This window comes from Sipha flava, unplaced genomic scaffold, assembly GCF_003268045.1.
Source record: "Sipha flava isolate LNK unplaced genomic scaffold, YSA_version1 48_pilon_pilon, whole genome shotgun sequence".
NCBI lineage: Eukaryota > Metazoa > Arthropoda > Insecta > Hemiptera > Aphididae > Sipha > Sipha flava.
Genome location: NW_020273306.1, coordinates 304,440 through 321,686, shown reverse-complemented (window position 1 = coordinate 321,686; position 17,247 = coordinate 304,440). Strand labels below are relative to the sequence as shown.

General features: G+C 28.6%; 2 protein-coding genes across 2 annotated transcripts; both read right to left on the bottom strand.

Moving 5' to 3' along the window:
- Positions 1-3,185: 3,185 nt before the first annotated feature.
- LOC112690084 lies at positions 3,186-8,083 on the bottom strand. The gene is made up of 7 exons (XM_025564003.1): positions 7,655-8,083; positions 7,101-7,590; positions 6,815-7,034; positions 5,111-5,541; positions 4,831-5,023; positions 4,453-4,746; positions 3,186-4,148 (listed from the first exon to the last, which is right to left on the bottom strand). The coding sequence occupies exons 2-7, from the start codon at positions 7,565-7,567 to the stop codon at positions 3,360-3,362; spliced, it is 2,394 nt and encodes a 797-aa protein (XP_025419788.1). The 5' UTR covers positions 7,568-7,590; positions 7,655-8,083; the 3' UTR covers positions 3,186-3,359.
- Positions 8,084-15,993: 7,910 nt separating this feature from the next.
- LOC112690085 lies at positions 15,994-17,247 on the bottom strand (the record flags this gene model as incomplete). The annotated part of the gene is made up of 1 exon (XM_025564004.1): positions 15,994-17,247. A coding segment is annotated over exon 1 (759 nt), but the record flags the coding sequence as incomplete, so codon positions are not given.

The window sequence follows — 17,247 nt, the reverse complement described above, 5'->3', positions numbered from 1 at the left end:
CATGATTTTAATCAGTGAATCTCACGTAACTCCATCTTCCACATTTCGAATTCCTGGTTATAACAACGCATCACTATGATCATCCAGATGGAACAGCCCACGCAGGATCTGCTATCAAAATTTAATTTAATATAAATTACACAACTCTCCCTCTTTTTCGAACTTTTTTCCTTTAAGCCACTAACATTTCATCATTGCTAAATCACATCCCATCACAATCTCCACAGTATACTGTCCTCCTAGTCAAGCTAAAGGTGCGGCCCCACTGGAAGCGATTCTGAATTTTTGCGTTTCGAGCGTTTCTGCGATTTTACACGCGCGATGTCCACTAGCGATTTTGATGGGGACAATTTAGCGATTTTACATGCGTTTCTACAATTTTACGTCACGCGTGTTCGTTTTATTTTTCATTAGTTTATTCGATCCTCAACCAAGATGACGTCCAGAAAAATGTTGCTGGCTGAATGTGCTGCTTTAATTGACATTAAATTAAATTATCATCCATGTCGAGATCTTTTCCAACGTTGGACCAACATTTTTGGATCTTAGTCTTATTACTGTAGTCTGGGTGTCTAGGATTCCAAATAGCTTCCTGTACGAAGACAGCGGCAGCTATTTGTTCGGACACAACCGACGCAGAAGACATTTTGACAGCGATTAATCGCCGAATATCAAACTATTTTGTTCTTTCAGCGATTACCGCCCGTATAAAGCTACACGCGACACGCGCTCAGTGGGCCCACTATATATGGGTTACATACTTTTGTTAAAATCGCTAAAACGCAAATCGCTTCCAGTGGGGCCGCACCTTAATAAAATAACTAGTAGTGGTATATTCGTAATTTTTTTCTAAGGTATACGCTCAGCACATAAGCTTTTATTGGTGGGAGGGGGGGCCAAACCCCTTAAAAAAATGTTCTACCTACCTAAACTCAAAATTACATGATATGATGGGGACGTGGGATATACCCCCACCAGACTTTTTCCTAAGAGGTTAGGGGTGTACAAAAATTCAACAAAAGTATTTTGGAAGGATTTGAAGTGAGCGCACGCCCCTTAGTCCCCTTGGATCCATGCTATGGAAGTATACATTTTAAACTTATCTTTAATTAAATCATAGGTATATATCATATATGAAACATAATATTTATGTTAATATTTATTTTCATGTAACCTAATGTTTTGTTAGGTGTATTAACATTTTAGTATTAATTTAAAATAATTTGCACAAACATGCGACGAATAAATACTAAGTGACAAACTGACAAAAATATAATAATTAATTATCAAAATCTATCTAAAACATCGTAGACAGATCAGTTGATATTGTAATAAATTTATAAACATAACTTTTTGACTGTTGATCTATTTTTAACAATTATAATATTCGCTCGACAATACAATATCGCACGCGTCCACCGGTATTAAATTCTAATGTATGTAGACGCTCGGCAGTTTCCGACCGTTTTCGCAAATACCCGAAGTCGGGGAAAATTTAATCGAAGTTTATGGGGGCACGAGGCTATTTTTGGATAGTGGCAATAGTATATAATAATAATAATAATAATAAATTCTATACTGTTGTTATATAATGTATGTCTTATGGTGATGAAAAATTAGAAGCTTGCATATACCCATTATGTACGAATGACAAATCCCTGAGAAACACCTTTTTATCAGGTGGAGATTTCAACTCAAAATACATAAGTTGGAGCTCTATATTAACTTACCCAAGAGGTCACTCTCTGTACAACTCTCTCATCAGTAATCTATAACACTTATTCCCTACCGGCCAACTTACAGACCTTCCTACTTTAACAGAACCTCTGATCTCCTAGATTTCTTCGTACGCATTCTACCAAACCATACCAATCTTCATATAGAAAATTCATTCGACCTCTCTTCGGATCATACACCAATTCTGCTCACTCTCAACAATCAAATTACCCATCCAAAAAAATTTCTGACTCTCACTCCAGGTAAAACAAACTGGGAATTTTTTTCGGATTTTATTGAAAAAAACATATCCCTTGAAATGTCTTTAAAAACAGCCAATAAGATAGACTCTGCTGTTTCGGTCTTCACCACTATTAAAAAAACGCCACCCTTGATTCTTCAACACCTCTGCCCTACACTTCCAATAAAAATAGTCTCCCTGAGCATATCTCTCATTAGATATAATAATTATTTACGCATTATAAATAATATATTTATACATGTAAACGTATACATTTGTACGTTTCATATAATACTCAGTGCCGGAGCAATCGTAGGGGCGAGTGGGGCACGTGTCCCGGGCCCCACGATTTTGGGGCCCTGATATTTATAGTGCTCCCACCTGAATGAAACCAAAAAAACATAAATTAAGTTAATTTTTGATCATGAGTCTTGGTATACCCAACATATACTATAATACTAACAACAAAAAATATATTACCCAAAATACCCATGTATCACATTAAATTTAATAAAAATTATATTATATAGGTACATTCCAGGCTTAAACCTAGATCAATTCATGATGAAGCAAAATGTATTATAAACGCTTTCACAGCCATCTTACCTAAAATAACAACAAAGTCTGGCAGTCCTTTCCATACCAGGCAATATAGACGTTTAAAACGAAAATAGTGCTATGACCTTATCTCATTTTAGCTTATTTTATCCTCTCTAATCAAAATCAACACAATCACAAATATAATTTAAAAAAAAATTCTTCACATGTATGGGTTTTATTAATGGATGACTGCTTGATTATGTTAACCTTATGTAATCTTATTACTAATTTTGTAATTTATTTGAAGAAAATGTATAATATGCTATGTAATTCATTTAGATTGTATAATACAAATAAAGAAAAAAAATAATATTTTACTACTGTTTAAAGTTAAATCAGTTTTTATATTTTACAATTAAAAATCGATATTAAATACAAAAATTCTACGAGAAAAAAATTAGAAATATAATAGTTCAATACAATATGTAATATACAAATATGCAGTTTTATAATAAAAAAAAAATAATAATAATATTTCATAATTATAATCTGTAACATTGATATGTTATAAGTTAAATTCATCCAATAGACTAAAGTTGTCACGGACAAATAATAAAAATAAAAACAAAAATAAATTGAATATTTATTTCTGAGTAAATGTTATTATATAATATATAATTATAAATATATTAACAGTTCATATTAATGAATAATGTGGACGTTAAAAAAAAACAAAAAACCATAACAATGACACACCAATGATGCAACCCTAAGTAAATAAAATCCAAGTACTAATTATGGTTATTAGTTGTTTTAATAAAGAAATCGCTATAAATGTTATTAAAACAAAATTTGAGTCAACTCATTTCTTTTTAGTAGGCATCATTTTTGGCTGTTGTTTAATAGGTTTTGAATTTTCTGGAGTTATTTGAGGTCTTAAGCTGAGTAATGGAGGTGTCTGAGGATTTCGAAATGGTGATTGTCGAGAAGAACAGTTTAGGTTTGCATGGTTTTGATTAAAAAACCGATTAAGACCCTGAGGTGTAATATTATGTAAATTATACTGTTGATGCATATTACTTAAAATATTTTGATACAACTGCTGAGTGTAATTCTGTAATTCTTCATTATTCTGTAAATTTTTTAAGTTAACGTTAATCGAAGGGATAGAATTTTTTGAAGATTGATTTTCTGCAGAAGAATTTAAAAACTCTAATGTTTTTGATTTCAATTGATTGTTATCAATTGCATTTGTTTGATGAGTTTTCATATGAACATTATTGATTTGAGAGTTAATTACAAAACCTTTGGAACCAGGATAATACAAATTTTTAGTTTTTTTCAGAGTTTTTTTCTTTTGATTTTTATTTTTAATTGTCTTATCAACATCTTCATTAGGCAGCAAATCAGATTCACTTTGACTATTTAAACATGTTAATTTAGTAGGTAAAATATTGATTAACCCGTTTTTCATCAATGGATCAACTTCTTTTATCACTATATTACATGTTTCAATAATCACAGGTAACATTTTAAAATAAAACAACATATCCTCAGAAGAAGTTTTATTTGAATTAGTAGCTAATCTTATTTCATTACAAATAAGTTCAGCTAAATTAAACTTCTTTGCACAGAATGTTGAACAATGTTGCTGAAAAATTAAAATAGTTATAAAAATGTTATAAATAAATATTTAAATATGAATGATGAATGTAGTTTTTTTTTAAAAAGAATATTAATACCAATACAGAAGTTAAAAAAGTTGGTAAAAACATACTAATTTATAAATTTATAATCATAATAGCATTTATAAATAAAACTATATAATGCATTGAGTAGTTTTTAATCATTGAGAATTTGAAAACATAGATAACATAAAAAAAGAAATATATGTAAAGTATACAAATTATATCAAACAAAAAGATTTTTAAAATCATTTTAAAGAAAATACTTACTGTAATTAAATCATTGTTTACAATATCTGGATGTTCAATTAATTTTACAAATTGTTCAATACCAGCTTTTAAGTTATTTTTAAATAATATAGTATATGAACATATTTCAGCTATAATTTTTAATTTTTCATATCCATCAAATTTATCTAGTAAATCGGTAAGATAAGGAAGAAGATCTTCACCATTTTTATGTTTTATAATAATGGATTTTAATTCTTTATTTAAAAAAGAATTATCATTTTTGACTAATGCTTTTTTCTTCATTTCATTAGTAGAAACTTTGTTCTTTTTTGACTAAAATATTGAAGTAATTATAAGCTATATATTATATATTAAAAATATATATTTATAAAAAATACATAAATTACAAAATCTTACTAATTTGTTATAAACTTTAACGACTATTTCAATAGCTTTTAAAACACTTCCATCATTTGGTGCCATATTTAGAGCTTTAGTCAAATACTTCTTTCCCAAATTTAAATCACGTACCATAAATGGAAGAGTTATTAAAGTTCTAGCACAATTAATAACAATATGAGGGTCTTTTGGACCCATATAAATTATGGTTCTAAAATGATATAAAAGTATTTGTATATTAATACGAGAGAAAATATATTAAATTTAATATTAATATAATTAACTTTGTTTCTCATACTTGATCATTTTAACAATTGATTTATTATCCAACAAATATTTTTGAATCACAGATTTATCATTTTTATTCTTATTGCTATGAAAATTCCAAATAATGGAATCTCTTTTTAATATCATTTTTTTATATTCAAACACAATATTTTTTCCTCCAGACAGCTCAATAGCTTGCTGAATTGCATTTATTTCATTTTCTGATGGAGAAGACTTAAAGGACTGTGAAAATATCCTTTGAGCAGTCAATGCAAGTGAATAAATATAAAACCAATGAGAAGTACTTGGATTCAAATCACACGCTTTTTTGGCACACTCACAAGCTTTTTTGTAATGACTAGCATCTCCATCATACTTAGTTAATATAGCCGCACGTATAGCATGCACAGTAGCTCTTGATTTTGGATCCAAACTGGCAAATGGAACAATATCGTGTATGAACTAGATAAAAATAAAAATATAATCAATTTTCGTATTTTTTAAATGAACCAAGATAAAATTCAAAATGATTTAAAAACTGTAGAGGCAACCAATTTTATTTGAAGAAATTTTTTTTTTTAAATTTATATCTTCTATTTATACTTAGTAATTTATCTATTTTTTAACATATTATGTAGGAAAATATTGTTTGAATAATAAAAAAGGTTTTTAAAAAACATTGCCCCGCTTACATAGAAAACACTAAGATTTCCCAATAACACCCTAAAAAATGTATGGTATCTCAAATGAAAAGAAAAAATATCAATAATGTAATCAATATTTATTTTAAAAAGTAAAAATAATATTTTTCTTCACTATTAAATTCCTGAGAAATTAAATTCAAAGTTTCATCATTAATATAAGTTAAGTATTAATTTTAAGTTCTGAACTAATCATTCATTTTGTTTATTACAAGTACAATAATAATAGTTTGAAATAATATTAATTTTTTTTTTTTCTGAGCTTTTACAGGCCCTTAAGGCCCTTCGCCGCAACAACATATTGTTTCCATTTTCCTCTATCATTTGCACATTCTTCTGCGTTTCTTATGTTCAGGAGTTTCAAGTCTTCCTTTACTCTATCCACCCATCTTTGTCTGGGGCGTCCTCGAGGTCTCTTAGTGTCGGGTTTCCATTTAGTTATTGAACCAATCATTCCCTCTGACCTCCATACATGTCCTGCCCAACTTATCCTCGTTACCCTTCAGGGACCCAACAATTGTAGGTTCCTTGTATAGATCATACAATTCCCTGTTGCCTCTCACCACATATTCTCCATCGTTATTTCTCTTTGGACCGAAGATTTTCCTTAATATTATTCTTTCAAAAAATCCTAACTTTCCTTCATCCGATTTTGTCGTGGCCCATGTACTACATGCATACAGGGCAACCGGTTTGACTACGACTTTATATAACGTTATTTTAGAATTTATTGATAGTAGTCTTGATTTGAAAAGTGGCATTAGACTATAGTAGCATCTATTTGCTGCTGTAATTCGTTTTTTAACTTCTTCGTGGCTATTAGCACTTTCATTGACCTCTGTGCCCAGATATTTGAAGCTCTGTACCCTTTCAAATTTGTAATCATCAACTTTTATTAATTTTATTATTATATTAATTTTTACTGAAGGCAATAATCTTTAATCATAAAATTGTTCAGAATAAAAGATAAAAATGCAAAACACAAATTTGGAATATTTAAAGTAGGTTATAAATATGAATAAATTAATAATTACCAATTTACTTTCCTCAATCGAATTTGTAGCAAATAATATATGAATAAAAGTAGCTTTCAGTACATGTAAAAGGCCAGAATTAATGGATAAATAAAAGACATCAGTACTTTTATCATCCAATTCTTCAAGCCATTTTCCAATTTCTGATATTTTTATTAATGCTAAATTAGATTTTCCCAAACGAAACATTTCATAACCAATTATTAAATTACCAATAAACCTATATACATATAAATTAACGAACAAAGTAGGTATACTAAAAATACATATTATATTTCATACTAACCTTTCAAATAAAAATTCTTGAGAAGATATATCCAAGTTATATTCACCATATTCATTTTGTAACCGTGAAATTTTGTGATTTTGCTTCAAATTCCATGTAAATGGACATTGAAGACTATTAATTTGGTTTATTAGTTTTTTGTCATCGAAATTTTCAATTTGGGCAACCTCTGGTTTATTATTACCATCAAAACTAATATCATTCTTAGAGTCATCAAAATTGTCAACAGAATCATTATCATTTAAATATTCTAGATGAATATTATCAAAAGACAACTCAATAGACTCAAGAGAATTATCTTTTGATTTGGAACTATTATCATCATCGTTTAAAGTATCATTTACTTCACACAAATCAGTAAGTAGATTCTCTACGTTTTGTCTAGTTTTCATAACTGTTTCTGGATCTAATTTATTATTTTCCATTTTAGATTTATTAAAAAGCGATTTGTATATTGTGGCAAACATTTTGAACGCTTAATAAATAAAACCTATTTACAAGGATTGATGATGTAAATATAAATATTAAGAATTACATTCTCTTGTATAACTTACAAATGTACTTGAAATCGTTATAATTATGATATGATGATAATCAGCCGTCTGCCCTGCCTCAATATTTTCTTTATAGTCAATTTTTTTTTAAATTCTTAATAAAATTTAAAAGATTAACTATTTATTATGTAAGAAAACTAAAAATAGTTTAATAACAATAATTTATATTAAAAAAAAAGAAATACTTATAAATCTTTGTTTAGACTCAGTATTTTACAATATATTTAGGAATACAGTTTAGCAACGTGTCAACAATGACCACATAAAATTCAACTGTTATCGAAACTCCGTTTATAGGGAATTACGATCAACTGTGGGATCGGAAATGTTTGAGAGGGGATTTAACAACAGTTTAAATCTTCAGTATATTATCAAAATATCACGCGTATCACCACAGACAACATGAAAATTGTTCATATAGTCTGGGATACGATGTAGATAAATGTAGTTAAAGTTTTATGGAATATGGAATTGACTGATACACTATATTATCAATTTTCTTATAGGACCATCCAATTCAAAAAAAATCAATAATTGTTTTATTACCATAATAAATAGAATATTCGTTCGTTAGCACGGTGATTTCTTACATTGTCCGTGACGTCACGGATTCGTTTGCCGCGCAGCGAAATATTTATCCGTTTCAATGCTGTAAACGTGTGTATTATTGTTTTGATGATCGTGACATTGTGTTTGGTGTACCTGTAGATATTTGACGTCCATGATTTATTTGATAAAACTGGCATACTAAGTAATTATTTTTTTAGATTTATTGTTTGTTTTTAGAACAATTTGATGACGCGTAATGTTTAGTATGTCTTCGGCTAAAACGATTTTTTTAAACAAATCTCTCTTTTATACTCATTTTCCGATCGTAAATATGTAACTTTTTCAAATTCGACACAACTAACACACTCAACATCGTTATTAAAAATGCAATGTTTTTCGTACATTTTTTAATTATTTATGTTGGATACTTTTTATCGTCCATTAACATCCATTTCTAAAAATGAATTATTTAAATATTGTAGTTGGATATCTGTTCCCAGATCATTTATTGTTGATTAAAAATGATATGATTGAAGAGTCATTAAAAAAATTATTACGAAAAGCTGTGTGAATATTCGTAAAAACAAATTTTATGCAAACTAGTACTTATATTAAATAGGTGCACAAATTAAAATATTGACTTTATTTTACCTAATGTTCAGTCTTAAGATAGGATAACCATACGTCCAGATTTCGTCCGGACAGTCCGGATTTGAAAAATGTCCAGATTTTACAAAGATAATCGATTATCATGGTTATAATGATACAAAATGTTATATCAGGTGACAGATTTTCGTGCTCACTCTGTATAAATGTACAATATGTAAATTTTTTTTTTTTATACATCATATTTGTATTGTTTTAACATATTTAACCTAATAACTCTTATGTAGACATTTTGTTCATAGATCTAAGTAAAACTGTATTAATTAAATAACAATATTGTTTATTTTAAATTTTTACCCCCCCCCCCCCTCCTCCGTGAAACGAAACTGATGTCTGGATTTGGTCTGAAATTATTATGGTAACCCTAGTCTTAAGAGGACGTCACACCCGCATGTGTTGACATACGTACAACATAGCAAATTTGCGTTCAGTGATTCAAATGTAGTAAAGTTAGCTTTAATATCAGAGTAAACTAACCTATAATTAAACTTAATATTATATATATTAAGTTATAAAAGATATTTTAATTTTTAAGCGTGTTATGAGTATGTAAAATATAACATTTAAAAAAATATAACTCGCTAAAAAATTTAAATATCAAAAAAATTCGACCAAAAAAACAGATAACATTCTTCCCTTGAAGTTTGATTATAGGTCAGTTTACTCTAATATTAAAGCTAACACCACTACATTTGAATCACTGAACGCAAATTTGCTATGTTGTACGTATGTCAAATGGAGACAACACATGCGGGTGTAACGGCCTCTTAAATTTACAAGCACGAAGTTAAATCAAACATTTAAACGAAAATAGCACAAATTTATAAAATAAAAACTAATATTTTCGACATATATATTGTTCAGTATAGAGGAAAAATTACTTAGTATTGCTTGCTTTTTGAAGAAACCTAGGATTGTAATTAAAGCTCACGAAAGATAAGTTATGATGCGTTTATATTGGTATATGTTGGCTTGGGCATAGAAGATCGATAGGACCGGTATTAGGAGAAGGAGATGGGGGGGTTGCATAGAATGACCTGTTTATACAGTCGGCAATGGTGGTTTTTAAGAAGCTACAAGAGGGAGGGGGCGAAAATATTTTGCATATACCCACAATTTGCATACATATACCATTTATTTTTTCCTATTGCTTGATACATGAGAAGTCATTTTAAGTTCTATAAACTTTATACCACAATGGCATAACATAAAAATATCAATAAAAAAATTAAAACAAAAATTATTTTTTATTCAAACTTAATTAACAGTCAAATTTCTATAGGAGCAAACATTTTTGTAAACAGTAAACGGTTTTGACATAAAATTATTGATAAAACGATTTTTAGTAAACTGTTTTCTCGTTCATATTTTTTAGTTTTTACACGGAGGGGGCGGTCCACCTATCCCCCCGTAAAACCGTCACTGATAGTCTGCAATCATCAACAAATTAAGTAATATTATTATTGTAGAATTTTATTTTAGAAAGTAGTAGCCAAATTTATATATTTATAATCCCCCCTCCTATTAATATTTTCTAGTGCCAGTCCTGACGAAGACCGATACCCGAACCACGTCCATGTCACCGGCCCCCCCACCACAAAAACTTTAAAAAAATTTTATTTAAATATTTTGTACGTAATTTGTATGAATTTATACGACAGTTTTCAGAATTTGTACGACGTTGTTATTTGACTTATATCAAAAATACTGAAGAGGGGCCAGAGACATATGTCTCCGGCCCCCCTAACATAAATAAATTAGTATTATTTTTTTGAATTTAGTAAAACTCAAGAACTCAATTTGTATGAATTTGTACGATCATTTCCGGAATTTTTACTTCTCCCCCTCTCCTGAAATATGCGAAAAACCCTGTTTCCCGTGTCCCCCGCCCCCCCAAATTTGAAATCTAAACTTTTTCTTCCGCAAACCTTTTACACATAATTTGTATGAATTTGTACGACCGTTTTTAGAATTTGTACGCCACCCCTTCTCCTGTAATATGTGAAAAACCTTTTTTCCCGTGTCCCCCGTCCCCCTAAATATGAAATCTAAAATTTTTCTCCCACAAACCTTTTACGCATAATTTGTATGAATTTTTATGATCGTTTCCGGAATTTGTACGGCATCTATTTACCCGAAAAACTCAATTTTCTATGTGCGGTGCGGGGGAAACGTTTCTCCAGCCTCGTCCACGTGGAAAAATAATTTTTTCCAAAAATGTTCTACATCAATATTTAGTACGTGATATACATGCATTTGTACGACCGTTTTTAGAATTTGTACACCACCCCTTCTCCTGTAATATGTGAAAACCCCTTTTTCTCGTGTCCCCCGCCTCCCTAAATTTGAAATCTAAACTTTTTCTTCCACAAACCTTTTACACATAATTTGTATGAATTTGTACGACCGTTTCCGGAATTTTTACTTCACCCCCTTTCCTGAAATATACAAAAAACCCTGTTTCCCGTGTCCCCCGCCCCCCAAATTTGAAATCTAAACTTTTTCTTTCGCAAACCTTTTACACATAATTTGTATAGATTTCATAATACAGGGAACTTAAATAAAATTAATTTCAAATATTTTTTCGTTATCGGTTTCATTACTTTGGTTATTATTAATTTAAAAGAATTTTACACAATATTTACGAAAAAAAAAAAATTATCCTTGATTCATACAATATATAGCTTAAATATTATTACAATTAAATGTTCTAATAATGTACCTTAACATTTTCTGTTTTTATACTAAGATTAAATAAGCCAATGTTTAATAATAAAATTTAATTGGAAAATATACACAATTATATCACAGAATATTCTGTGTTTTTTTTTCTATTTTTTGTGCATTATTTAGACTAATATTAGGCATTGTGACTTGTAATGTTTTACTCTTCAATAAACTGTTCTGACGTTTATTGAATTTCTTATTTCCTGCGTTTTCGTTTTTGAAATCTAAATTAACTGTGTTTTTATATTTATTCTCAAATTTTGTTTGGTAAAAATGTTATCGCTAAATTCTAAGATGAAAGGACGAAAGCCAGCAGTTCATCCTGATTTAGTTATAGAAGCTGTTCTTCATTTCAAAGACAGAATAATTACTGAAGATAATGGCGAAAAAAGTTAGTGAATAGTTTACTTTGACTTTTAATAATTATGTATATTTTTAATTTGAATTAATTATCTATTTAGAATTTTAGTATTGCGAGTTAAATTTACTCATAACAAACTACTCTGTTTAACACCATGTTATTATTAATCACAAAGCTGATCGTTTCGTTCATGATTTGATTTATCTGTTTTATATAAATATTAATATGAAATAATTGCCTTACATATAGTAGTGTATTTTAAAAATTGACAGAAAAACGTTAAATGTATAATAAAATAAATAGTTATATTTAATTAAAAGATATAATAATATAATATATAATAATATATATAATAGATTAAAAGTGTTTTCAATTGACAGACCCAGGTATTCTTACATTATTTTATGAATCTCCTTAAATTTATATTTACACAAAGTAGTTTATAGAATTTCGAAATACATCATAAATTAATTTTTGAATATATGTTTTTTACTCAATTACATAATTATTAATTATTGAAGATTTCCGTCTTAAAACCTTTGCAGTGATATTGCAGAGGGGTTTTAAATTATCATAAAAGAAAAAGCCAGCCCAGAAATTCAATTGGTCATTATTCTGCCTATTGTAAAAGAGAATAACGTAATTGGGAACTGTATGATGACCTAAAAAAAAAAACCAAAAGATATTAAAGAAAATATGATGGTTGCATGTGAAGTGTTGTACACCATATTAGTCTTTGTTTTATTTATGATTTTAATATAATTATTTTCAAATGATTATACTTAAAGTGTATATTTTACCATTAAAAGTTAGCTTTTTTTATTCTGAAAATAAAAAAGGTTAAAGTACATTATTAGAACATTTAATTGTAATAATATAAAAGCTATATATTGCATGTACCGAGGATAATTTTTTTTTTTTTTCATAAATATTATGTAAAATTCTTTTAAATTAATAAAACCGATAACGAAAAAATATTTGAAATTAATTTTATTTAAGTTACCTGTATTATAAAATGTATACAAATTATGTGTAAAAGGTTTGTGGAATAAGAAGTTTAAGTTTAAAAGTTAGGGGAACGGAGAACACAGGGAAAAGTGTTTTTCGCATATAACAGAAGAGGAGGTGGCGTACAAAATCTAGAAACGGTTAACCAAATGCATGTATATCACGTATTAAATATTGATGTAGAACATTTTTGGAAAAAATTATTTTTCCACGTGGGCGAGGCTGGAGAAATGTTTTCCCCGCACCGCACATAGAAAATTGAGTTTTTCGGGTAAATAAATGCCGTACAAATTTCGGAAACGGTCGTACAAATTCATACAAATTGAGTTCTTGAGTTTTACTAAATTCAAAAAAATAATACTAATTTATTTATGTTAGGGGGGCCGGAGACATATGTCTCTGGCCCTTCTTCAGTATTTTTGATATAAGTCAAATAACAACGTCGTACAAATTCTGAAAACTGTCATATAAATTCATACAAATTACGTAAAAAATATTTGAATACAATTTTTTTAAAGTTTTTGTGGTGGGGGGAGGCGGTGACATGGACGTACCCGAACCTAAGGTTTTTGCAATATTTTGAGCATACTTCAAATGTCCCATAAAACTCTGAATAAGTACATTTGATCTGGATTTGATTATGCATTTGATGGGTTGTCGATGAAAATTAATATAATATTAGATGCTATGATTGTAAATAAATTAAATTGTCTTGCATAACAGGGTCATATTTAGGCTGCAACATATGGGGTTGCATCACAACAGGGCCCTCACCACACATCATACAATAATAACACAAAAAGCTTAGTCTAATAATTAAATAATATTATTATCCTTGAACTATTTTTCAGTTTCTAAAATTAGTTTAATAAAATAAAATACATAATATAAAATATCGTTATTTTTTTATACCCACTTATACTCGTACTAAAAACATATAATAATGGAAATTTCTCATGACTTAGGAGATTAAATAGGAAATTAACTGATTCAATCCAAGTCTCTTTATCGAGAGTTTATAAAATATGATGATAAAAAAAATGATATAGTTATAACTCTGGAAAAATGGATGTACCACCTTCTCTTTGAAAAAAACCGTCAAATATTATTTTCCTAATATCGAGGTAGTTTTAGGAATCTACTTGTCACTTAGAGGCATGGATTAACATATAAGCAAAATAGGCATTTGCCTAGAGCGCCAAGAATTGTAAGTAGAGGGGGCGCAAAGCGTAGCGTGTCGTCCCTATTTTAATTTCTTGAGATTAAAATTAAAATTGTTTTGGGTTTATACAAATTGATAAAAAGATATTTTTGACCAGTGGCGCAACTAGAGGTGAAGTTTGGGGGTTGTGACCCCACTTGAATTTGTCTGCAGTTTTTACAAATTCTACGTAGGAAAAAAAGTGGTTTATCTTAAAGACACGAAATGATTGATATGAAATACCTGCATGAATATTATTTGTATTTATTCGTATACCAATCTTGGTTGTGCTACTGTTTTTAACCATGAATCATAATTGTGAAATCGAAATCAAAATCGTGTCATAAACAGCTATAATGAAATAAGATAGTAATTTCTAAGAATATCTTAATCCATGTCACGGTTTTAAAAGATATTATCACAAATTATATACAACAATATATAACAATATAAATATTTATGTTTTATATAATCTATGATAATATAGTATTATGAGGCATGAGCGTCAACGCTAGGTTAAAAACATATGGTTATATTCCAATATTGTACCAAGGTCATATTTTTTATGATATAAAAGAAACTTGTCATAAATTAGCTCAAAAATTTCCAAATGATTTAGAAAATGCCATAATATATGATAGAATAAAGGCTCAAAATATTAGCTTTACTTATCATTAAGCGTGATATTTTAAGACAAATAAATCATGAAGATATTATAAGTAGTTTCATAAATACTAGTACAAAGCAAAGACGTAAACCAATCAGTATAAACCTTGAACCTAGTCATTATTAAGCTATATAATATATTATGTTGTTACTTGTTCATTTAATTACTACCATTGCAAATGAAAATAAATATAATTGAATATCTTAACTAAAAACATTATAACATTTATTGAAATGTTAATTTGTGGTAAAAATGAAACTTCTGAAACCTAAATATAATAAAAATCAACATGAAAAAACGGACAATTTTTAAAATGTAAAACTATTTTTGAAAATATAAATTTTAGTCAATTTCACCCAACAAATAAAGTGAAGTTACATAGAGTTACATGAAAAAACTGTATTGTACAAACAATAGAAACATAGTATTATAAAACAAAATTTTACTCGGTTATTTAGTTAGGTAATTAATAAATATTATTATATTAGGTATGCCCAAGGGTTACAACTCGTTTGCGCATATTTACATTTTTTACAACTCATTTGTGCACAATTTGTGAACAATAGGAACCTTTTTTTCGAAGAAATTTATCCACGTATAGAGTGTACATAACCTGTGTACCTACCTCCAAATTTCGAATTGGTTATAAGCCGGGCTGAGTACCAAAAAAGTGTTAAATATGCATGCATTTATGTACTAAAAATAGGCAAATAGGCTTGGAAATATAGAAAAAAACCTGCAAATGCATTAAATTCACAGCCCTGGTCATCAGCGATGGTGGAACATTATTATACTCTACAACATTTTCCTTCACCCTTTATAAGGCTTAGGACTTTCTATCTAAAAGTATATTGTGTTCTAGACTGGCGGGTTTAAAAATGTTGTTTGAGTTATTTAATTTAGCATTCCTTAGCAAGCCATCGTTATTTACAATTTGTTCGATTAAAAATAATTTTATTTACAATTACAATAATTTGTTAACAATTAAGTCCTTAAAATAATTTTGAGTACATGCTGATTATAATATATTGGTACGCATTTGCATTAAATATGTTAAATTGTCAACTTTTTTAGATTTATAATCAGAGTATATTTTTCCATATAATTTTGTTTTTTTAATTTCTTTTCTACGGGTAATTTTTTTTATTTTTTTTTTTTAGTGAATTAATTTTTAAATCAGTATCGACTTGAATTTCCATAAGTATTTGAATAATTTGGTGAATATGTGGGTGGGGGGTATAAAATTGACTATTGAAATGTATGTGAAAGATTTCAGCTCCATTCGTTGTTCTTGGGTTATTGTCTGGTTCACTAGCCCATAATTCTGGCTCAAAATCAGCATCAACATCAATATAATTTTTTAATATATAGTCTGGAAAATCCATACTAATGTTACATGGAGCTATTGAAATTATTTCAGTAAATGCGTCCGAAACGTCATTAGGGTCTAAATAAGGTAAACCGAAAAAATATTTAAGCCACCTTCCAACTTCAGAATTATTTTTTGAGTATTCTTTAAAAAAACTTTTATTTTTCTGCAAAGGCCTGAACCAAATTTGTTCTAATTGGAATTTACAGCAAACTATTTTACACTGCGGAAAACTCTGAAGAAGAGCATTGTGTGCAGCTTTTTCAAAATCTGCATGAAATATTCTTACACTTAAGTGTTTTCCTACTAACTGCATTGCCAAGTTCATTATGGTTTTCCACATAGACACATATGTTGATGCATGTTTATTTTTTAAAAAACAGTATACTAGGTACTGGTAAATAATAATAATTTGTATAAGCATGAATTGTATACAATTGCATGAAATGTTTTGGTGTATACGTAAAAGTTCCATCACCAAACACGTGTTCATTATTACAAAGCACTTCCAAGTTATTTTTACAAGTAAATAAAATAACAGAATTATCATAGCTTGAAAAACAAAATTGATTACCTTTATACAACAACGTTTGTTTCATTTCTAAAAGTTGATTTAAAGACTCTTCATAGTTTGATGGTAGCGTGGGAAAGTGTTTTTTTCGTACATCATATATTGAACGACGTATCAGCTTCAAATCACTATGTTCCATGTTCTCAGCAACATCACTATTTTTTAACTCTTGGCGTATTAATTTGTTTGGACGAGTATATAGATCATTTTCTGCCTTTCTTTTCAATGAGCTCCTTACAATTTCTCTAGATATAATTTGATCTGAATATACCTCATGGTTATGCTTCGAACTTTTAGATTTATCAACAATTTGGTCACTATTATTGCTTACAATTACACTAGCATTACAAAGTTTATTAGTGCACCGAAAATTGAAATTTCCATTTTTTAATTTCCTATACTCTCGAAATTTAAAATTATTCAACACTATACAACGTTTTTTTCTCCGTGTTAAACAAATAACGTCCATCGTTA

Coding starts and splice junctions, on each gene's coding strand:
- LOC112690084 (XM_025564003.1), bottom strand. CDS start 7,567: ATGTTTGCCACAATATACAAATCGCTTTTTAATAAATCTAAAATGGAA. Junction 7,035..7,100: donor CAAGAATTTTTATTTGAAAG/GTTAGTATGAAA, acceptor ATATGTATATAG/GTTTATTGGTAATTTAATAA. Junction 5,024..5,110: donor TCAATTGTTAAAATGATCAA/GTATGAGAAACA, acceptor ATATCATTTTAG/AACCATAATTTATATGGGTC.